General features: G+C 45.3%; 1 protein-coding gene across 1 annotated transcript in view; it reads right to left on the minus strand.

Annotated features, from left to right (window-relative positions):
• The window catches only part of LOC128886324 (cell adhesion molecule 2-like), a 29,273-nt gene extending 13,620 nt beyond the window's left edge, over window positions 1-15,653 (minus strand). Inside the window, exon 1 of the mRNA XM_054141064.1 lies at window positions 14,165-15,653. Coding sequence (XP_053997039.1) covers window positions 14,165-14,225 — 61 coding nt within the window. The 5' untranslated portion in view covers window positions 14,226-15,653. The remainder of the gene's footprint in view (window positions 1-14,164) is intronic.
• Between the last annotated feature and the right edge of the window lie 9,512 nt (window positions 15,654-25,165).

Here is a 25,165-nt window from a genome sequence, read left to right on the forward strand (position 1 = left end):
CTTCGGCTTAAGAGTGAATTAGGTAGAGAATGGCTCGGTTGAGAGCGTCGGAGAAAACCCTCGAGAGTCCTGAGGGCCTGTATCGTCCTCAGTTGTTTTTCTCCTAATCCATCACGAGGGAAAGAAAGTCTGATACACGCCTCGGTGGCTTGAAACGCGTATGCAGTCGCGTGAGTCATAAATATACATGAACGCGACCCTTGACTCGATGTTCCAGCTATGGTAATTTCTCTAACTTGCTTTCTCGATCGCGTCGCGCGCCAGGAGAACGAGCCCCGAAAACTGCTTCGCTCTCGAGCGAAGCGAACACCTTCTTTATTTATTTATTACTAATACAACGTACCGCTTTGTACACCGTGCTCCAAACTTGTGCAAAATGATGTGCAATATGATAAAAGTACGATAAATTGAACGCGAACGCTTATTCGTATTAACTTTTACATTTTTCATTTCGCTGTACGATGGACAAAGAGCGCGTAAAACATTGAGGTGGAACTGCGACAATGAACAATGAAAAATTCAGGAAAAATGAAACAAAGAAAACATATTAATAGAATTACTTCCCGAAATGGAATTGTGGACAACTACTTTCATTTGCATGTTTTTATAATGGCGACGAGGAATCGAAAATGTAGAAAAGCTTGCGTTCCATGGTCGTTCGGAACAAAACGAATAGCAAATATAACACTTGTTACGGTATACAACAATCAAATGTCCTTCGTTCGTTAGATCCACGACGTAGACGTTAATTTCGCTCTTAATTTGCATCCGTACGAATTCGGGAAACCTGTACAAGGAAACTGGGATTATTAAGAGGAAAAACTTTGCACCGTTAATTGGCTCTGCTTCTCCATCTCTTTCTGTTTCCGCTAGCGAGGCTCTTATTTAAACGTACGTAGCGATCAGGAGAATAGCAATATAATAAATCCGTCGCGGGCCTAGCAAGGGGACATTTCGAGGTATTTTATGCGCTTTACCGCGCGCGCGCGCGCTTTAATTAATTCTGGAGCAGCAACTAAGCTCCAAGAGCTTATAACGAGCTTTTCCGTGCACTCTGGGGACCGCTCTTTGGCTTTCCGCGAACTCTTGCGCCAGCATGCTCTTCGTTCGCTCATCGACTTTTCAGCAACGCGTCGGTAATATATTGCGCCGCTCGAGATTGCCCACGTCCAAACTATCCTCGTCGAATCCTTGGTCTAAACAAGGCAAATTAATCTTGTAGGTCTGGGTTTTGGGTAGGTCTGCGATTTTATTTTACGCGATGCAACGGTATCTATGGCGAACCTCGACGAAAAACGCTACGAGAAAAGACCTCTATTCGGCTATTAAAATGTATGTGGACAACAAAAGTGAAAGATTGATAAAATATAAGGAAAAGTCGCAGAGAATATCCATGGGTCGAGGAAGAAGAGAAGAAATCTGTTGATTCGCGAAGCGCGATCCTCTGGATCACGTTTCAGGGAATCGAGGTCGCGGTAAAGAGCGTGGACTTTCCTCGAGGCACGTATAATTTACCTACAATATTTCCATTTATCTCGGGTGGTCGTGTAGTGGCAAACTTTACTTTAGAAGCTCATCAATATTTATGGACACACGATAGCTATGTAACGTTATGGGCTGTGTCTAAGCGCGGTAGCTTATAAAGTCGAGCCATAACCGGAACAAATATTCTTTGGCTTTATGGAACGGAATCGTATATAGATGAGCGAGGACGAAGCTCGACGCAAGAGCGTAATCGATGGACGCTGTCCTCTCGATACCAAGCGATCGCGAATCCCGGAAACGATAGTCGTTGAATTATTATTGCTCGGTTCGAAGAGCGACGCTGATCTCGTGGAATTGTTTCGAAACGTTTTCGAGGAACCGCGAACACGCCGTAAGGCACAGGAAATCTCTCTGCCAACGCTATCGCGGCACGAGTGGATATTCGTTTATTCAAATGGCTAGTGTTTGCGATACGCCCGAGCTTGAATATCTGAATAGCGAGCGAGTCGTTGCACGCGCACGAACACACGAGCGGAAACTCCGAGCGTATTTCGTCGACGTTGAAAAACGTAGAAACGAGGTTTCTTATCGGATATGCGTGGGACGGATTCGTTAGAACTCGACGTCCAGACGTAGGTACAACTCGCAGTTGTTGCAGCCCGACGGTGAGCAGATTCAATTAAACGTACAGAGCAACTGATTCGCTAATACACAATTGCCTACACTAAGGGTTAAGAGATTTCTGTTCTTGTACAAATGATTCAACGTCGTCAACTTCTTGTCTAAAGTACAATTTTCGCACAGACTTCCTTCACAATCGTTCGAACAGCAACAGCAGAAAATCCGACCTTAAGTAAAACTCCGTCGCGGCTCAACGCTGAAAGAGGGGGTAGGGCCATAATTGCCAGAATGATTGAACGTGGTTAGCGTTCCTTATCATCGGGTAAATCGCGCTTAATGGAAAATAACGACGAATCTCGTCGGAAGCTCCGCGGGCAAACGGAAATAAAATTACTCTCGCGGGCCGTCGTGATAAATTGCAATGACAATTTTCGATGACTTATGGCCGGGCGGTCGTCCGCGACAAATTGCGCGCCCATTCGTTTTCAACCAGGTGAGAAAAAGCTTGGATTCGTCGGGTGTTCCTCCAAGTCCTTTCTTTTACGCCGACTTCTGGTAATTGGTGTCGCCGTCGTTCGAGTACCGTTTGACATGGACGGTGACTCTGCTCGAGTTACGACGGTGTAGTTGAGCGGGTCGACGGTTACGAGCTATACTCGAGCAATCGCGCTTGCTGCGCTATTGCAGAGAACAACCGTTGCAAAAACACACGCGGGTTTCTCGTGCTTTGCGTCGAGCCCCAGCGAGTTCCAGCGCTTTAATTGGGGGAAAAAGTCACGCGGACTGGCCTGCAGTCACCATGAAGAACGAAGGAAGAGACGCTATTCGTCACGAGGGAAGAAACTGTTGTCGTGGTGCCTCGAGTAATGTTCCAAGATTCGAAGCGTCGATTCTCGGTATGGGAGAGTAGAGAATACTGTTTCAGCTTTCCATATTTCGAACAAAACTTTAATCCTGAAGTCCAGAATCTTTCCTCCCTTCGTCTGGAAAAGAACCACTGACATCGGATTATGCATCCCTCGAAACCAAGCAAGATTTGTTCGGAGCATTCTTGGCGACAGACAAGAGTAAATGAATAATTCAGGTAGCCTGTCCTAAGTGCTTCACCCTAAAAAGAAGCCTCTAGCAAATCGAAAACTTTCAGAGTAGGGATCGACTTCATAATCCTCCGACCAAGATAGAAAGAATTCATGTCTAGACAAGAATATATCTCGACCGAATAGCAACACGCTCGAAGAGAGGTTGTGGTTCGATAACTTGGCTAGCCCAACTAAGACCTTGCGTCTTCCTTCGGAAAATTACTACGTCCACGGTACAGATTTTCCACATTAACGCTGTACGCTACGAGCGACTTTATGGCAGCGGAAAAGAGAGTGGCGTTGCGGAGAACAGTCGCCCGCGAAAGCTTGGATAGATATTGCAACAGCTGGTGGTTGTTGCAGTATCATAAAGCGTGCGACGATAGAGAGGGTACATAACGGTGTTCCGTGAGCGGATACCGAGGTTCCGAAGATGGTATAGATAGAGCCTATCTCTCGATATGCCTTCCTTTCCATTGCGACAGCTTAAAGTCGTAGAAGTAACCGAGGAAACGATGCGACGAGATAACGACGTGGAATATGGAACGTCATATATTTTCTTAAAACCTCTATTACATAATGCGCTCAATCGACGACACAATGCACGAAATCTCTGAAAAGTTAACCGAGGTAGTTTTTCCCAGATTTACCCATTACATTTTCGTACCGGAATATTTAATGGCCCTACGGATTGATGTACAGGTAAATTGAATAAAATTAATAGATCTCGAGGCATTCCCGCATAATCCATAATCCCGAGTTAAAGCTTGCAATATCCTATGTCCATTTTCCACCCTTCTCGGTGTACAGGTAGATCCCTTCGTTTAACGAGGAATTATGTTCATGAGATATGTTGCCTGTCCGTTACCACTATTTTTTAATAAAATTCAACGCAACGAAAGGGTCTGCAAAATATAAAACAAGACATAAATTTCCATTCTCAATCCCAAGCTTAATAATCCCACGCTGCTACGTCCCTCGGTACCTGAGTATATTATTCTCTAATAGTGTACATGTCTCGGTTAGGTATAGAATTACATTCTAAGGCTGGTTTCCTAATTAGATGAATAACCCATACCACGATACGGATACTCGTAACACAGGTGCAACGTATGGAGGCTGTTTCACAGGTCCGCGTCACGTCGCGTTTGTGAGTGACATGTGAGAAACTCAGGGTCCCCAGGGTGGCCGCCGAGTGATTAAACGTAAGTTTGCAGAATTAACTTTGCAAGACCGCGGTCTGTTCCGAGATTCGAGCGTGTCCCGTTTGCGAGTAAAACGTTGATAAGTAAATACACGCTTAGCGATGGTTAACCATTTCCCGTGTATTCAAACGCATCCTTTGTGAAACCTAAATGCGTTCCGTCCCTATGCCTTGCACGATGCGAGAGTGCAAACGCGTCAAATGGGTCGTGCAAGGATGCGTGACGCGGAACAGGGAAGCTTGATCGATAGGATTCGGTGGATGTATCAGTTTGCTTTCTCGCTTTGGAATCGTGGAAACATGCTCCATTAATGACTTTGGTATCATTGGACAATGGAGATGCAACGTTGGTCTGTGCATTGGAATCCTAGCTGATTCGAATAATTATGGTTTTTTACCTAATTACACGTAAAATACTGTCACGAATAATACCAAAGCTTCCCGTCGAACGCGATACATCTCGAAAGGAAACAGATACTATCGATAGTCGATAGCTTATTCACCGGACAGGGACTCGATGCTCGTCCTCGCAAATCCAACGACCAACGGCGCTTTGAAGATAATCTTCGAGAGATGGGTGTCGCCATGCCTGCCAACGCGTGTCGAAGATCGAAATTACTTTCTCGTGGAATCCCCGATCCGACGAGGTTACTGCCGCCCCTTGGCCCAAAGGATTTGCACGCGAATCGCATTGGCGTTTCGAGATTAAGGTATTTAAGGGAGCCAGCCTGCGCCAACGAACCCGTCCCGTCCAGTCCGCATTTCCCCGCAATTTCTAGGCACCGCCAACCCGAACTGGGTAGCGGAGTGGCGGAGAGAAGGGATTCCCGGTTTCGTCGCTGGTGATCTGAATATTTAGATCGCTCTGGGACCTCCCAGGGAGAACGACCTTTAGCGGAGCGCGGAAAGATCGTTTTCCTGAGAGTTATGATCTTATTTCGAGCTCCCGCGGCTTGTACTTTCCGGTTGCGTCGCAGGCTACCTCCGGAACGAATTAAATGGAGTGTTCGAGATATATATGGGGGTGAATTAAGAGTGATGCAGACGTTCGATCCTGTTCTTTCCGCTCGTGCACGAGGTATCTCGAGGTTCTTTCTTTGATTCTCGAACGAGCGTGTTGGAATATATACATTGGCGTTTGTCAAGGGTCTGTTTCAATGGTCGGTGGTGTCTGATGAAAGTGACAACGGAGAAGTGTACAGCGTCTATCGTGACGCGTTTAACCAAGTTTGGTAAAATCACGAGAACGTTAACGCTGGGAGAAACTATTACGAGCTGTTCTTTTTAGGGCGCAGTTAATTATTGCCGGCGCTCACGTGCGTATTTAATGTAAATCAGGGAATTAAATGGGTCTAGATGAAGCAGCGAGCAGGCACATCGGTTTTGTAAGGTGGTTTCGAGCAAAGCCCTTCCCAGGGCCGATAAATAACTTCGATAAGGCGTTGCTTATCTTTTAAATAGGCAATGTAATTTAATCACGCGGGGGTGGTCGCGTGACCGCGTCACAGATTTGTCTCTCCCTGTTGCGTTGAACGAAGCTATGCGCTCGAGTAATTTTTTCTCGTCGTCGCAGATTGCGGGGAAATAAATAGCACGGTGCGCACGTACGTGGTCTGCCAGCATAACTTCAACGTCCTGCCACAGGGATGATTTGTAGATGGGACCAAGACGCGAGAGGAACGATGAGAATATTGATATACGCGCCGCGATAAGTTCACGGTTCGCTTGTTTCAATTTTCAAACAAGACTCGTGCGCGACTATCGCGACCTTTGATGGAATCTGTTGTAGGCAGAGCTTTACGTTCCTTGATCTTCGGCTGTACTTTCAGGTAGAACCTTGTACTACCTGCTTCGATATAACCGCCTGCTCACGTTCGAAGAACGTTACGTGCACTGGTGTGGCAAAATGCATGCGACATTTCCATTTTCATAGTTTATATATTTTATTTGTACGTTGCAGCAGGATGTCAGCTTACGCGCTCTCCCCTTTCGGTCATGGTTCTACTTTTCACCTCTCTCTTCCTTATCTTAATTTTATTCTACCTTTATACGTTTATCTTTTTAAGAAAAACAAATTCCCGTATTGTATCAAGAATACACGATACGCTCCGTGTCTTTGGCGATTTTGTGAAATTCGAGATGCCCGTAGAAACGAAATTATAATAATTACGACCGAGCCAGAAACAAAGAAAACATCTTACCTCGAACAGCGGAAACGCAGAGCAAGGAAAACACGTTTTTCGACTACTGAAAACAAAACCATGTTATTCGTAGTTATCGTAACTGGGCCGTTTCCGTTGCGAAACTCGTTATGCATTCGATGAAAGTCGACGGGGTATACGTTCACATTGAATGGATGTTCGACGGAACGTAAGGTGGATACGCAACTGGGAAATTTTCGACGAACACACAAGCCCCCGCTTCCATTCCATCGAACAAGCCACCAGAGAATCGCGGAACAACTGCACACTGGAATGAAACGCGTAGAAAGTAAAGTAATTCGATTATAATTAACGGGGGATCGAGGAAACGGACGGTTTTCAATGATGTTTTCATGGCGGGGTTGCTATTCGGGAAAAGGCTAGGCAAATATCGAATTGGGGGAACAACGTGGAAATATAGTTTCGCGAAATGGAATCATAAACCCTTTCGGCGGGCACGGATTACATTTACACAATAATAAAAACGCGGACACCCCCTCAGAAGAGGTGAATTAAATCCGTCCGTTTTGCCGCTGAAAAGGCAAAAATGAAGTGGAAAATTTAAATAACAACACAGGGCCGGTTTTGTAATTTATTTGGACGAACAATCGCTGCAGGAGGTGTGTCCTAGTAGCGTTATTTGTTTCGTTGGCGTTTTGAAGTTCCGCTCGCTGGGCCAATTATGGGAGCAACAAATAAATAACTACCGTGCGCAAAAGTTGGGCTATCGACATTCACATTTTCGAACAAACGTCAATTTCAATTTTCGTTCAGTTATTTAGAAACAGCAAACAAACGTTTATTATTTTCGGTGGAAGCTGAGTTGCACGAATTTTTACTGTGAATTCTCATACTACAGGTTTGCGAAAAATGTCAAAGAAACTTTCGTGAAGTAACACGTGGCCTTTCAATTGAGGAAAGTTCACTACCCCCGTCTAAATTCAAGAGGAAATCATTATCGAGAACACGGGGTAATAGGGTAATGGGAAAAGTCTCGTAACGACTAGAGCGGTTCGCAGTGATTCACAGTCAGGTGACTAATATGCACCATGTGAAAAATGTCTTCGGAAAAGCCCTTCCAACGATAAATTGCCCATCGTCGTCGAGGCAGCTCGAAACGTCAGAGAGCATCCCGACAATTTATCGACGCATAAGCTGCGCGGTATCGGCCCTATTAGACCCGTTAACAATCTCGGATCAGATTTCATTGCTCCTTTCCTTGGAGGCTCCATCCTCTTTGCTCCGAAATAAAGAGCAAAAAAAAGCAGCGAGCAGAGGAACGCCAGGGCGAAGAAGAAAGAAAAAGGGAAGACGAGAGTTAACGGAGAGAGCGAGAGAGTAGCTGGAGATAAAAGCAATTAATTAAGGCTCGAAGCATCCCTCCATCTTTCTTTCCCCGACGTTCATCCTACTTTTTCACCCCCGGTGCCGCCAGTGTCTCTTTTATTCCTCTCTCGCGTAAATCCTACGCGTAAAGGTCGATCCTCCCGTCTGCTCCGAAAACGAGCCGACGACACTTTTGTATCCATTACGTGGGATAAGTGGGCCACGTCGCGAAATAATGGAACGGCCATGATTTTGTGAGTTTATCGTCACCCTGTCATGTGACACGGAAATGCAGCAAGGCGACTGGCGCAGGCCCTCCCCGCGTTTAAACGGGTCGAGGGTGCTCGCGCTTAGGCTCGTAATTAAAACACGCTGGGACTTAATGTTTCCTACTCTAAGAGGGCTTCCAAGTAACGAACCTCCGGTGTATTTTGTTGCAAACGCCACGGAAATTTAGGGAAATCCGGTCGATTTGTCCAGCCGTTGGCGTCTAGTCGGTTAGCTTTGTATCCGGTGCATCACGGTCGCGTCTCGAACAGGTCCTTTCCCTTTTACCTCGACTCAAAAACAGATCCGGATAAGTGCTTCATCCTCTTTGAATTTTTCTTTGCAACTTTTGCGTCAAAGAATCATGTTTCATGCTCCAAAGTACTGCATCCTGAATTCACTCCTGACCTCGCTACTTCGAAATCTTCAAAGATTCAAGCTACTTCAACATAAGCGAACCACCGAAGGTTACCCCAGTTCAGTTGTAAGTAGACATTTCGCCGCTGTATCTGTGCCAGTTCATTTCTAATTCGGCATTAAACAGTCGTACATCTTCGCTACTCGGCTTCCAAGCTTTCTTACATCGAGCACTTGTCTCTCTATGCTCACCATTGAATATCTGCCAGTTCGTTTTGATATTGACGTCCTGCGTCATTCGATAACTCAATAATTCTTACGTTTCTCTTGCATTCTGAAAAATCCTAAAGCATTGTCCATTTTATGGAACTAAAAGTTTACTAAACATCGTTATAGTAATGCAAGATAACGCGTCAATTTATTCATCAAGCATCCCGTAGCATCGATCAATGAAGTAACCCGAAGCCAGGCGAGATGCAGTCTACAACACAAACAGTCGGCCAAAGTCGGTCAGAAACAAACAGTCAAACATTCAGGAACACACTAGAGTCAGACACTACTAAGCTATTACACACGCAAATTGACACAGTCGCATTATAGTTGTTATGCAGTCAGTTGCCGTTAAATATACACAGTTTGTTGCCACAAAGTTCACGCGTGTATAGCAACATTCTTCGGCAACAGCCATTGTTCATCCATTCTGCAAGCAAATCCATTTAGCTTCAAGAGTATAAATAGACACTCTACTGTTGCTAAGAGAGTGAACAGTTAAGGGATGGTAATTTTGGTAAAAACACAACTGTGTTTAGTTTAGAACGCGACAAGGATTCGAATGGTAGGTATTTTTTCTAAGACGTGATCCAAGTTTTGAAAAACTGACGCGAAAGAGTGACGTACTAGTTTATTTTCTGGATCGATGGATATGCAATATACTGTCGAACATTATCATGGGACAGCATTACGCCTTATCGATTGAATAATGCAGCCTGCTCGATGCATAATTTAAATTTCATGACAATGTGTCTACAGTTACGGTTTCACTCTACCTCGGGGAAACGTAATGAACAACACTTGAATCCCGTTTCAGTATAAATTATTCAATATTCTATTTTTCATTCCTCTTATTAGTGTTCCACTAATTCCATTAGTGTTCCATTCCATTAGTGTTCCATTATTATTGTGGAAATTCTCTTATACATCAACATGATTAGCATTTCGCAATTTTAACCACTCGTAATCTCTAGAAACAACCTCGGAAAATTGCCTCGTAGCTGCTAATCGTTCTCTTTGAAAAACGCTCCAAACGCAAAGGAATAAGACCGCGAGATTCGTCTGCTTTATTATATCCGCAAGCTCTGCCACCGACCGAATAATTACCAGCCACTTTATTCTCATTGGTCGACTGCGTTTGCTTCGTAGGAATGTAGGAAAGGCCGAAAGGAGATCCAGGCCAGTAACGAGCTGCGCCCCAGGCAACGAGTTACAGTTAAGGATGAGCTCCCAGCAAGGAAGTAGCGTTTTATTATTGCGAAAAGTTATTTCAAGGTTTGCCATACTTTCTCCGTTGGGCGAGATAAAACGATTCCCGTGAAACGAACTTTCTGCTCGCTTCTGTCTGAACTTTCCAAATCGACGGAGCATTTGACAGCTGGCCACATAAGTTTATTTTGAAACAGCACAGTGGTCCGTACGACAATTCCAATGGAAATCTGAGCAGCGAGCACGAAATTAGCGTCGATTACGAAAAGAGTAGCCATAAAACATTGCAAAGTTATTTAGGTCGTTTCGTTACATTAACCGCAGATACGCAGGATACTACTTTTTTGTTTTACCAGTTATCGAAACTAGTTATCGATCTCAAAGAATTATTTTTTGAATCGTGAAAACTGAAATGCCAGCAAATCGAGAACGTTATACAAGTATTTCAAATAAAACGCTTGAGACAACTATGAAACGCACAAGTGCAATCAATCCTTTTCGGGATGCATGATTGAGATTCCAAGCGGCCTATAAAAAAAATTTGAAAATATCGATTTTCCAGTTCTGTCAGAGTGGAACATCCTATTCAAAGCGGACACTGTTTTTCGCAGCTTTGACTTTGTCGTCCAATCGTTGCTGTATCGAAGATGAAACGCCGTTGGCATACGGAAGGCACGAAAAGCCGGGTAATACATATAATTCAGAGGGATTCGGCGGGAACGGGTCGCGTCGTTTTTGTCCATCGGGTCTGGAAAGTGAAACGAAATCCTCGCAGTTTCCATTTCGCTAATCCTCGTAATGACCTTTTTTCCACTCGACTCCGCGCCGAGGCGAACGAATGAAAATCGTTCTTCACCGTAGATTTACCTCTTCCGTGGACAATGCACCGAGTGCGCTCAGCAAAACCAAACCATCGCTATTTTGAAACCACATCTTGCCAAGTTACAATTCGCGTCACACAACCAGCATCGTATAACCACGTTTGGACTCGCGATTATTCCATCTAGACAAGTATGTCGCACGAAAATTATAGCATTTCAAAATAGCATCACTCTTGTTCGCGTTTCGAGTCAAATTTATATCGGAATAAGTAACTAGATATTTTTCGCGTACATCCAACAAAAGTGATATTTCTCTGGGTTTTAATTTATAGTAATCCATTTTGATGCGGTGAAAATGTCGCGATCGTTTCCCTCGACCCGGAGTCGACGTACACGGAGGTTAGCGCAATTTATCATCCAGATAAAGGAATCGCAATGGTTCCGTCCGGTCGACCGAGTTCGATAGCGTGCATCGAAATCTGCGAAACTCGCCGACGATGGAGCTAGGCAATAAGATAAGATTTTGAAAAGTTCTGCGTTTCCCTGGAACGTCCGCGATGGAATGAGACTGCAACTGAAGAAATCGCTACGGAGGCGCCGAGGGCAAACAATGGCGATGGCACTTCTTCAGCTTCTCATTCGGGGCACTATGATGAGTGTTGTGTAAATTTAAATATGTTCTACGTATTTAACCCAAACTAGGCACCTGTGCAATTTCGTTCTGCACGTTTCAAATTTGTTTCGGTTACCTAAAACTAATACCTCGACGAACATAGTATTGAAAGTAAAAGAAGAGTAAAAGCTCAAACTGCGCAATAATTTCACACAGATTCCGTCAAGGTACGAGATCATGGAGTAATTCAATTTTTTATTTCCTTTTTACTTGCAACGATTACGACTCTCAGCCCGCCATACGACACTGAATACCAAGAACGAGAGCTTCCTCGACAGTGAGTCGCGTAAGGAGATAGGACGGTAATTTTTCATCTCGATTCAGTCTCAAGATATAAAAATTTGCATGACACCGCCGGTTCTCCGCCGTTCCCATAATTTCTTAGTTTGCTTCGTCATCTTAAACCTCGCTACGAGGATTTTTGCGACGCGTGCAGTTATCTTTCTCGCCGAAAGAATTTCGCTCGTATTGTTTAGAATCATTTACCCGCGGCGAGCGTAAAGGTAACGGTGAGCATAAAATGCGCGAGATTTTATAGCGACTATTAGCATAAACTTTATTGCTGCGCCGTCGTTGCAACATTGTATCGCGCATTGTACGATCCTACGAAGTGACCCCCAGCCCTGCTATCGTTGCCAACTTCGCGGAAACTCATCCGGTGTCAGTCGTTGGCGAATATAAACGAGACAGGCGTCCGTAATTAACGCGAAAACCTGGTGAAATAATATTTTCTAATTGATTATAGTTAGCGTCAAAATGTTCTGTAAACGTCTCTATAAAAGAGGATGATTCAATCACCTAGAGTTGTCTTAGGATTGAATTGTAGTAGAACCGATTACAACGCTACAACAGAAACTTTTCCACTGGTTTAAAGGTTCGGTTTTACACCCAAATTAATACCACGACGAAGTCGAGCAAGTTTTCTCTCACTTAAATTCCCCGCGGTGTCACGGTGACAAAGAAAATCGTTCATCGACTTTCCGCTCGTTCCTTGAGTCGCAGGGGAGCATTCGTCGCGATCTTCGAGCGTGTTCGTTGGAACTTTCGCGGAGCAACGTCGAGCTACCCAGAGACAAGCGTTTAATTTACCGGAGCAAATTCGAATCGCGAGCGGAGACCACCCGCGGAGGTGTGTACCGCGTCGAACGAAATTGCCAAAGTTGTTCATCTAGAACGACAATGGCGTAAACGAGGTGTAAAGCGAGGGTGCTAGGCGTCGTCTCGCGGGCGTCGAGTAGGCGCGTTTGATTTTCGAGGTGTTCGCCCGTTCGCGATCCCTCGCGTGGTTCGGTAATTAGTTTACCGAGATCGATATTAATGAGCATCGTGTAAACGACGGCCGTCGTGTCGCGTTTCACGCCGGAAAGAAAAACGCTTTCCCTGACCGTGTATCACTCCCGAGGCAGAGCCGCAGCCGACTGACTTATGAATAATGCATACGATAAATTCGCGTCGCACGCACGCATGCACGCCGCTAATTCCATTAGCTATACCATTTTGACGCTCGATACCCACGACGTATTCCATCGAGCACTCCTCCCGATTGTTGTTCTCCACAACCAACCCCTTGTTTGCTATTATTCTCCCCCGGTTACAGAGCAGAACTGTTGGAATTTTCTGAAGATCCTTAGAATAGTATATTCGTTGGGTGTTCCAGTGGATCGACGAGTAGATGAAATAGAATGGTAACACCAAAACGATCACGAGACGGTCAAAGAACCGTTAACCTCAGAACTTTTGCTGTTTCTCGTGTAATATTTATAAAACACTGCTCCAATGTATTCTATTGTTAATCCACCGAAGGCCTATGCGTCTCTTGTCAGGATTCCGACACTGTCTGCTGGATCAACATGTTCCGAGAAGGATTATTACGCGTGACTGTACACGGGGTTCGTTCCAATACGGCCATTCAATCTATTTGTCAATCGCGCGTAATCGCCATATTGTGGAGAAATGGAAAGATTGATCTTTGAAGGAGTAATACTGAATCAGACGGATCAATTTGAGGCTGCGACCGACCAGGGAGCATCGCTCTGACGCTGATTTCGCAGGGAGATTCATGCAAACTTCGTTATGATATATCTGACAGTTCGTAACTTCTTTCGTAACACCGTCGACATGCCACTTATCTCAAGATTAATCTTTCTCTCTCCCTACACTAAGAGTCGGATTAAGGCATGAGCTTTAGCGGGACAATCCAAGGGTCTCCGCCAACTAGATGGCCTCCAGAGATTAATTTAAGACAATTTTATGAAGTTAGGCATAATCATGAAACACTGCATGCCTCTGGTACGCCTCTACCCTCGTGTTAAACAATGGATTAACTTTTTTGCACTCTAATACTGAAATATTCTATGGATTTACTGGTAATTAACCATGACTAATGTAACTGGAGATGATCTTTCCTAGGATGAAACGTAAGGAGACAGGATCAACGTGGAATAAATACTTTACGAAAAGGCATAACGCTACACTAGTAAGAAATATCCTCGAGTCACACCGACCGCATCAATGGTCGCCTAGCGCAATAATATGCTGGTATTTTAGTCCAGAAAACTCTTTTTCCCACAGCTGATGTCCATATAAAACGCATCCGATTTCTTCCATCCTAGTCATTTTATCGAAAGGACATGCTCAAGACTGATAATTACCTTCCGTACACATGAAGAGAATGGCAGCAATGGACAGCCTCGCTTGCCACCTCAAAGCCATGTCCGCAAATGTTTGATGGGGCGTTCACTTTGGTACTGAAGCGATTCACATCCTCTTCACTGGATGACAACGCACCGTCCACTCACTGACATGTACTAACACAAACGCGGGAAATCCTTATCGGTGACGCGTTGTCATCGCGCGGAGATCGGAAACCACTGTCCACTGACGACCACGAGACCCGACGACCCGAGGCTCGGCCGCGATTAGTCGAATCACAGTTCGTCAATCGCCTCGAACGCGTCCTCTGGCCGTCTATTGTTGTCTCCTGGATCTTCCATAGGCCGCCGCTACTCCTATCCACGCGCAGTCGAGGCTACAAGGCTCCCACGCTCACGGAACTCGACGACGATCCCGAAGTTTCGACGATGCCCAGCTTGCTCGGACAGATGAAACACGAAGGAAACTTTTCCCTGTAAACGTGTGTCAGGGGAAATCGACTGTCGCTGCGGTGGAGTCGCTCCCAGCTAGAATCGTTGAACTCTTCGACGCGACCTCCGCGGAACGTTGATCCGACGTAACGCGACACCTGACAGATTTCGATCGCTCCTTTGGATGATATCGATCGTCCAAACTGTCGAGGCGACAACTTCGAAGACACTCGTCGACGATTAATAACGTCTCTGAGCAAAGATAATTCCGTTTTGTCACTTCCAAGGAAGAATTACCCTGAAACGAACACAACGTCCGACGCACTGTCTAGGACCTGACGGAATGTCGCTAACTATCGACGCTTTGTCATATTCTTTCGAATATAAACAGATCGGTTTTAGAAGCAAGGGAGAAGCTTCTTCTCGAGGAAGCTTCCTCTTGGGTCCGATCCAGGGCCCGAAGCAGCCCTCTTAGCAAGAGGATTTCACGTGTCCGCGAAATCTCGTTCAACCGAAACTCGTTTCCGCACGTTTCACACTGATCACACTCTCCAGGTCTGTAGGAACGTTCCGTGGACGGTCGTCTCGCGGATTCCCGTCATTTTCAGACTGCTAAGGACTCGCGTTAAATTTTTTTTTTCAACGGGAACCCCCCGTCTGTGTACGCGACATCGTATATAGGACGACGGGACACGCACCACGTCTCGATTCGGTGGTAGATTTACCCTGACTGGGGAGATTCTCGGCCGTGAGAGCATGCGCGCTTCCGATCCACCTCCTGGTGATGGTGGAAACGCGCAGAGGGTCCACGAACAGGGTTCGCGCACACGTAAGGTCCAACCCACACAACGAGGCACGGGTACACCGACTTGGCCACCGACGCCAGCAGGGCTCACCTACACGTAGGCGTAGTCCTAAGGGTGGCCCGCGACGTACCGTGTGTCACGGACAGAAAGTGTGGCAAGCCGTGCGAGGAGCACGGGATCGAGGTATGAAATCCACGGATACTCTTTAGAGCGCCCCTCGCGATGCCCCGACAGAGATTCAGCCGCGTGTTCATTTCACGCGTCACCATGATCGCTGGATTTACCGGTGATGGGCTGTAGATCGCACGATAGCCCTCGCTGCGTGGTGATTTCAGGTCGAGCACGTTACCCAAAACGTCACGGATGTACAGGATGTCTTGTTGCTGATGAACGTAACTTTAGATGTGGCTTGATCGTTATATAAAGCTTGTTTTAGACGAAGAGGAGTTTCTTGCGTGGGTTTTTGTCGACTGGTGAGCTGGCCAGACTGTGTATTCTCATGTATGCTTTTCTTGTGGAATGTCTTTTGTGTACTTGAAGCATGTTTCATCAAAGTACTCGAAATCCGTCTTAAAGGAATCACGCGTCTCTATAAAACTACACGGTAATCCTTAGGAATCCTTCAAATCGTATTTGTTTGTTACTCAAACATCCATTCGAACGGGTGGTAACAGCCTGGAATGGTGGAGTTGAAACCTATGTATCACGTAATCGGATTTCAGAAAAATCCATTCATTTAAGTAACAGTATTAAAAATTTGTTATAACATATTCCAACGTATGAATTCCAAAATACGGTGGAATACATTCACCTGTGTTACTTTTCATTGTATTATTTAAACAAACAACTTTTTGTGAAACGTGCTCGCGCAGCTGAATTGGTTGTTCAATTACGCACGTAGGTGTATAACATGTACGTACTTTATACTCACTTTTGATCCGTCGGCTGTAACAATGTTACTCGTTGACCGAAAAGTCGGTCAAATACGATCATGTTTGGTATCATTTTCACCGTGGATACTCCATTCAGCCAATTCGATTGATTTCACAGAGGTACAATAAATGTACAGAAAAAATAATTAAATAAAAAAACAAGTTAATTCGGAAATTATTTTTGGTGATTTACTTGGAATTATGACAAGCTGAGGAACATGATATCAAAATGTAATCATACGTTAAGTTAGACTAAAAATTCGCCTTCTTCGATTATCGAGAACAAGAATCTTTCTTTCGTGTTTCATGCACATTTTATTTTGAGTAGTGGCTATACAAAAATGATGTTTACTAAGTACTGAGGAAATACCCTGAATATGCGTGGCACGCTGCTACTGGCGTACAGTGTATGCTAATGCGCTTTGTATACGATAATGCCGCAATAATACGTGAACCTTCGTAATTGCTGGGTCGTTATCAAGATAGTAGGACGACAAGTGCAAGTTTCGTGCGCTTGTTTCGTGCTTGTTTTCTTCATTTCGTGTCAAGAAACGTGCGTGACAGAGATATTGAAGAGCCGGTCAGATTCTTGAAGGTTTGCCCCGTCGCCTGATCTTTTGAGCGGCGGTTGCGCAGAACGAAACGCTTTGAAGACCTCGTTGCGAGGTATTCAACACCAAGTCGCATTACGCTTCACGCCTTTTGTCTTTAAACGTACATCGTTTATGAATAGTCTCCGAGACACTGCTAGGTACATTTGAAAAACGTCGTCTTTCTGTAAGTTTTTAATTTTGTGTTCTAAATAACGACACCTCGCGCACTCCAACAGAACGATTCGTGAAAAATCTCACCGTTCCGTTCCCTTCACCTCTGTCCCTCGCGTATTCAGACACTTTCAGAGACGGGCGGGTAATTAACATGTTAAGAAAGCGCGAAAAACCGTCCCCTATCCACCGGTTTTCAATGCTGCGCGGGAACTGTGCCGCTTTTATTTTAGCTCGCATAAATCTGACGGGATGATCGCCCAGCACGCTATTAATGCTGTTAGATGGTCCAGATGAAAGTGGACACGCGAGTCTACAACGCTGGCCGTTACGCGTGATCACTAGCTCGAATGCGATCATTTATCTGCGTGTGAAAGTAATTCCAGGGGATTGGGTTACGCAAGCATTATACTTTGTTTTCATCGCTTGTAGGGATATATCATAGGTATCATAGGTTGAAAAATCTTTCCTAAAATTAGTTGAATAAATGGCTGAAAGATTTCTGTCGCAGAGGGTGTCTCGAGGAGGATCGGAGGTCCCACAAGAACGCGATGGGATTCGAAATGGAAGCGGTGTTTGGAGAGAAGAATGGTTCTGTAATACGACAAATGAAACGCGAAGGATCATTATGCGCGACAGGTTGAAAAATTCGCTCGTAATTTTAATTCTCGTCGCGCGTCACGTGCGATCAGATACCATTAGACCCGGCTCATGGCATCACGGAGCGTTAGCGTATGCGCCACCCGAGACAGATGCGCATGCAAAATATGTAAAGAAGGTATAATATTTTGACGACACCCGGGAAATAAATGACGTTGGCAGCGGTCGTATTACGTGTGCCTCATGCTTAACAACTATCTGGGAAAGTTTGATGAAATCTACTTTATAACCCCTCGCTTTGTGAAATATTTGCAGGAGAAATTTCGCGCACGTGTGACTCTGATGTAATAACTTCTGCTTCTGGTGCAATGAATACACGTTACTCGTTCGCGCACACTCATGCTGTATCGAGTGCGAGAATTACGAGCCAATGTCGATACAATTCGTTGGAAACTGTGGCGAGCTTGGAAATATTTTTTCCTAGCGATGATCTCGACACCGAAAAGCGATACCGCTAGGGTTAAGGGTTATTTACACATGTCCGTAACGTGTCAGTTCCGTATCCGTACCATATCAGTAACGTCACGGAGCGGTGTCGGACGTGTGTGAACATGCCCATTCAAAAACAACAGAAGAATATTTAAAATCACTGACACTGATGGAACATTACGGAACTGACACGTTACGGATATGTGTAAATAGACCTTTAATCGAGAGACTGAGAATCATGGTGGTATACGCTTGACGAAACATATTTCGAGAGACACATTTTATTGCTCCACTGTATCTACTTTGTTTCGTTTAGGTCTTTTATATCCTTCCCGCCGTGTATTGTCAAACGATTCTAAACTCATACATTCTCGATCCTTGGTGGTCTGCCTGTTTGATTATCGTACCGTGGTTTATAGCCCCTGTCTTTCTTCTCGGCCATCCTCTTTTGTTCAGCGTATCCAAAATTCGTGTCTTCGTTATTCATACTGTGCTCGTAAACTCTACCACATTACTCCTGTGCTCCAAGTGTTCTGGTTGGCTGACTGTCCGACAGAGATGGATCCTTCGCCTCTGCTGTTTACAAAGTCCTCGCCTGTCCTTACATTCCAATAATTCTTCGATCTTGCTACCAAATTTCATGCTTTCTTTTCCAACCGTGTTTGTTTACCCTTATAGCTCTGCCTTTCTGAGAGGTTATTTTTTTTTTTACCCACGCCATGAATTTTGGTGGACTCATCGCTTTTCCAAAGCTCGAGGGACTGAACAAATATAAACAAACCCGGAGACGACTCCCCATGGCGGATTCGAGAAACAAATGTTATCGATACGCGAGACATGGCCGTGTATTGAACGATACGAAGTCCATGGAACCGATCGTGTTCAATTCGCAACGGCGTGTCACGGTGTTCATTCAAAAAACCGTTCTGGCCGATGTACAAGCTCCCAAGCCAACGTTATAAATAACGTTTCGCGTGACGGGTGTGCCTTTGCAGACGCGGGACCATTCATCAGCAACGCCTCGCACGTGAACCCACCGATAACGACGCTCTACCGGGGGACTCGATCGCTCGTTGAAAGGTGTGCTGTCGAACGAACCGCGACGCGTCTCGGTTATAGCGACTTTCTACAGTTGGAACAAAATCAATCGAACTCTTTCACGACCTCGTTGGTCACAGAGTACTTATATCTTGCGAAAAAAATAGATCCTGGAGCAGTCGCACAGCGACAAAGGCAAATCAACGTGGCTTTGGTAAGTCTAAATAATAGTTTAATAAATTTTCCATGTAAACTTTCCTAGCTTCGTATAATAGCTTCTTCGGACCAGAAACGAGTAAACGTATGGAAAGAAACGCGAAAAGAAATTTTCGCGGGGTTCTCCGTCAACAGGTCAGCCCGCATGGTTCGAGCAGAAGCGAATTGTTTCGTTGGAATGATTGTTCAGTAGTACAGTGACGCAACTTTCGCGTGACCTGTTTCCTTTCTTGTCTGTAGCCCATTTTCGAGACCGTAGCGGAGGATCGCAAATTAACATGACGATAAAACCTCGCATAAAGTTCGCTGAAAAGCGCTAACCTCGTCGAGAACCAGCGCGGAAATTCCTTGCGCGAGAAGTCCGTAATTCTTACGTGAAAATGATTCTGCCAACGTGGTCGTCGCTCTTTGGTGTACGCTTGTGCGCGACTCATTCGTAACAGGACGGCAGCTACCAATTTTGTGAGCGCGTTGGCGTACAGGCCAGCCGACAATTAGAGTTCGTAAAATACACTATGCAAGGCCTCGGGGAATATAACTTTCCACTGTGGCGATAAAGCCAACGATAGCGGTGTCGGCATGTGTGCACACGAAATCCAGAGGAAGTAGGTGGTAGGTTGTGGGCGTCGAACAACCCTAGCAGCCAGGTAAACGTTTGTCTCCACGCAAAAGGCGTCGAACTCGTTTTTCCCAGTACCGACTAGAACACGACTGCGACACGCTAAGATTTTCGATATTTCTAAATTGATGACGATAACGAGCATTGCGCTACCCCTCGCCGTCTACCGTTCTTGTTTCCCTGTTGTTTTATCGGCGCCACGCACGAACATTTCCGCACGAAATTGAAAAACGCCCTCGCCAGGAGAACGAACACGTCAGCCGTGAATTCTTGCAAGCTCAGGAGCGTCTCGCTCCCGTTTCTTTCAGCGAAATTCCAAATTGAAATTCGACTCGCGTCGCTACGTAACTCGTAGCTCTCGAAATATAAACGAACATCACGCACTTTGTTAATCCCACAATATACAGAGTTCCGAAAACAAAGAGTGCCTTTTTCGCGCTGAAACAAAACTTTGCCAGTCATCATCGTTATTTCTACGTTATGGTTAAATATCTCGCTGCACGCGAAATTTTGTATCCTGGCTAGGATCCAGGCGCATTTTTGCAGGAGCCTGATGCATTTGTTTCGTAGGAAAGCGCATTCATTCTACAATCTTCATCAATACCCATTACAGTCCGCGTATGACTGCTGCGAGTAAATAATTCTGTTGTTTACTCGCTGTAGAAACGTGGCTGGGAGTTCGAGCTTAAAAATAATTATAATTCCACGTTATACATTGCGCAGTTATATCGACGACGAAAAGATAAACCGAATTAGTTGAATACTGTATATAGAATGGGAGGATAGAGTTTGGTTACGTATCATGATCGAAAAAAGAAAGAGAATTGTTTGATACGATTACGTGTACTCGAAACAAACAATTTACATGGAAACAGTTGTTTCCTTCGCTAGAGACAATCCACGGTTCGCGACGCAGAGCATCCAATCGAGCACGGAAGCGTGTGTGTGACCTGACAAACCAGTTTCTTGTTGCGCACGGCGACTAGACGGGATGAAATTGGCCGTAGCGAGCTCGGTTGATATCGAAGTTACGTAGCGATAGATTTGTTCGTTGCATGTCGATCTGTTAGCACGACCGAAAACGTAACTTCTACGGTGTCTCTCTGTCAAAGGACCAGCAATATCGGAGAAGTTGAATCCGGCGAGTTTCAGAGTTTCGATTCTCCAGTCTGGCTCTCGCTTCCTCCCTTGACCGGATGACGGTTCGAAACGTTACGCGGGTATTCAGCTTGTTAACCAATCAACGAACTCTGCTGAGTAGTTTGCCCTGCTTTCTGCGTAGATTCGGCTCTTTAGGCTATCGATTTCCCAACCTTCGTCATCCGCCTTTATTAACCAGCGTTACATTGCCGTTTCGCACGCAGCCATTGCCCCCTCCTTCTTTCGAGGATTATTGTCGGTCGCTTCGTCGTATACGAGTGATTTTTCTAGGAAGCTTACTGCTAAATTTATGTTCCATTATTAAACTCGCAAGCTCTGTTACCACTGTTCTAAGGCGATACGTATGGCCAGAAGAAAAAGGAGCAAAGTCTCCAGCGTCTACAGAGTCAAAGAGTAAATTGAAGTTAGGTAGACAGGCAGAGGTCTCTCCGTTGTTCCGATTGCACCATCCTTTGCACGGAATACTGTACATTACAGCTACTCCGAGACGTGGATGGGGTCTTGGGATGTACACCTCAAGGTACGTTCGTTCGCGGTTTGGAAATTATCCAAGTAATGCCGCCATATTGAATTAATCTGGCTCCCGGTCCCGCTAATCCGGAAAGTTTATTTGTCCGTTACTCCTCGTACACCTAACTCGCTGTTTGCCTTGAGTATAGGAATTCTATTAAGCGCGCCGCCCGCACGACCAACTTTTAAGTATCGAAACTTCGGTGGGCTCCGAGAGGTTCGAGCCTCTGCCTCGAAGAATTTCGTCTGGAGTCGACGGAAAACGGAAAACGTTTCGATACCGAACTTATCGACTTTGAAAAACTCGTGGCAGTGCTCTTCGCCAAGGGAATCGCGAATGAAGCACACCGCTTCCTCTCGAGTTCATAACGCGACTGCGTCGCGAGCTTCGAGGAGTTTCGATTAGGGAGAACTCGAATTATCGAGACACAGTGTCGTTGGCGGTAATGAAAATTGTAACAGGGTTCCGCAGAGCCTCCGTCCGCAACGCCACGGCCTCGAGAGTTATCATTTTTGATATTCATGCTCCCCGTAAAAGATAATGCACTTAGCTTCCGGGGCTGGCGTAAGCTACGAGTTAACAACCTTAGCTGTTGTTCCGGGACGATGGTACTTGGCCCTGGGAGGGGCTCGTTCGCAAAGCATCTCGGCGCCGCAAGCTGTAAGCTAACTGAAAATTAACGTGCCAGTCGAAACCATTAAAACCGACGAGAATTTACGCCGCGTCGTTGAGCGTACACTTCGATCATTTTCTATCCCATTGGTTGGCAGGTTAAGTAGCGAGTCATTCTTTGTAAATGGCAACGAGAAAGTTCTCTACTATCGTACTTTTTGAAATGTAATGCTCGATGTGTTTAACACCTAGGTTTGGCTGTCTAAAATAAATTATTACTATCGTAACGTTTCGAAAGGAGTATCTATCACGATTTCACCGCGAGCCCGCAATTCTGAATCGCGATATTTCTTTCATGGAATTCCATTCGCAATTCTTGCCAGCGTACAACTTGTTGGGAGCCTCTCGGCCCGCCTACAGGATAAATATCTCGAGGCTCGTTTTACGAGCACCCTCGGTTGAATAATTGACAAGCGGAAAGTGTGTAGTGTTGACTCAAACCTCGACGCGATACTCTCGAGCGAGCAACTTTCTCTCATGTAAAAATAAGTTCCTCCTTTGACAAATTTTATAAAGAAAGTACACCCTTCTTTTTTGCATCACTGAGGTGTGCAAGCAGGCAAATGGGTTACTAAAGAGATGTTTCCCACCATTTATGAGAAATTGTGAGAAATCATTTTTTTTATAATTGACTTTTCGTTTAAAGTGGCCAGAACCTCGATTTAACGAATTATCGTCGCACCTGTTGGTTCAAGAGTTGAAACTCGAATCGACTCGAACTCGAGCAAGGATTGTTTCGGCTATCGAGTTGGCGAAACAATTTCAGCCGGATTCGCGATACGCGCGTGCCGAGATAAAGTTTGCCTCAAGTTTGCTCGTGGATCGTTCATCCCGCGAGAGCTTATCGTTTCGTTGGAGACGCAATGAGGTTTAGAATTCAGGCGAATCACTGGCGATGTTTCGCGTGTGTGCATACGAATAGGGCGCGGGACGGCTCGACAAGCAGAATGGAAATAAAAACCTACGTCGCGTCGAGAAGACGTGAAAATATTTCTCCGCGGGAGAACGGTTTCGAGAGCGATGCGAACGACGGTTGTGAAAGCACGTCGAGCTCTACGTCGCGCTCCTCGTATGAATTTTTCCTAATTTACACGAATCGTGTACCTGGGAGAATTCTTCTACTGGGATCGACTAGGGTTGCTCGATTCGCGCGAATAGTCGTCTTGGTTGAGCCTCGACTGGGTAACCCTAAATAATCGATGCTGAACAAATCTGGAGTAAATAACACAATTATCGACATGGAATGTGTAATGGTTGATAAGTCAGGTCGATTTCAATTTGCGAGATGGATAAAAGGTATGGTAGCGATTCACAGAGCTATGTAGATTGCCTATCATTGTATTAGTTGAATGGCTCATAATTTTGTTCGAAGCACGTTCTGATAGTAGTTTAAATTATTCTAGACACTTGCGCAACATAGTGGATATCACTCGTCGTGAAATGCAGCGTTCGGCGAGGATCATTAATCGCAAAGTTGTCACGCGTCCCATATTGTTTCAAATGTCAATGTAGCTCTCGAGATTAATAAACTCCCGCCTGGTGTAGTCCATGGACCGTTCAATATCAGGAATAAATATTTGTTTCCGATGAAACTGCATTGCAAACTAACAAGTTTCATGAATCAGATCAAAATGACATGTAGAAAGGATAATTGATTCATACTGACTGTCGTCGAAGAAGTTTGCCTGTGCCATAGTAGCAGATCCAACTAATTCAATTCTCAGATGAACCTTGCAACCTTCTTCCAGTCAAGTGTTTCGTTCCCCAACGTTCCTCGCACCTAACGTCGAAGAAATTTTTATTTTCCCTTCGCAGAATAAACTCGCCCAGCTCGATCTCCCATAGACACTTCGTTTGCCGACCAGCAAATCGAATCAGGACTAGATACCAGTCGGGGCTGCCGAGTGTATTTGATTTTACGAGGAAATCGAGCTTCGGTCAAGATCGACCATCGGGTACCCGAGGTTTCGTTTCACCGCGAATTTACAGTGGCCCTTATTTCGTTCCACTAACGCTATCACGTCAAGAATTTCTAAAATGATCCATTCTAATCGAATTCGAAATCGAAATTAAGAATCCTTTACTCGAATTTCATTACTCGAGTCCGAATTATTTCATTTCTCTGTCCAGCTCGCAACTGTTCGTTCGTCTCGTTTCCCAGCCTCTTGCCGGAGTGTTTATCGCAGGTCAAGTGGCTCTGGCGACTGCTCTCCTTTGTTTTCGATGTTATCCTTCGAGTCGAAATCCTTATCGTGTCTCGAACACGCTTTGTCTCGACCCCTCTTGCAGGGGACGATTTAATAAACGAAACGAAATCTACGAGAAAGAATCGCGGTCCTCCGTGAGGTTCGGAACTTTGTCCTCGGTTGGTGGACCAAGCCATCGCGAAACAATGCGGAAGAATCTCTTTAGAATGATCGACACCGAATAAACAGTGCATTCAGAATTCGTTTTCCCAAGTAACGGTCAGGCTATTTTCCTCGTGAACGGAAACGTTTTCTTATCTCCAGATGAAAAATCTCCACTCGTAACTGTACAAGAATCCTTTGTTCCTTTGCCCAAAGTGGAGCATCCTTTGATTACTTTTCTACAGGCATCCGAATCCACTGGAACACGACAGACACGTGTATATATCCACTCGTTCTCGTAGACCCGCGCCCGTATTTTTCTTTCGGTCGTCTTTGCCCACTTCCGGGCTCCTCTTCTCAGCCACTCAGCTCCCTCGCGAATTTATCATTTAGCGAATTCGTCCCACTCGTTC

The sequence above is a fragment of the Hylaeus anthracinus genome, unplaced genomic scaffold (genome assembly GCF_026225885.1).
Source record: "Hylaeus anthracinus isolate JK02 unplaced genomic scaffold, UHH_iyHylAnth1.0_haploid 11982, whole genome shotgun sequence".
Taxonomy (NCBI): Eukaryota; Metazoa; Arthropoda; class Insecta; order Hymenoptera; family Colletidae; genus Hylaeus; species Hylaeus anthracinus.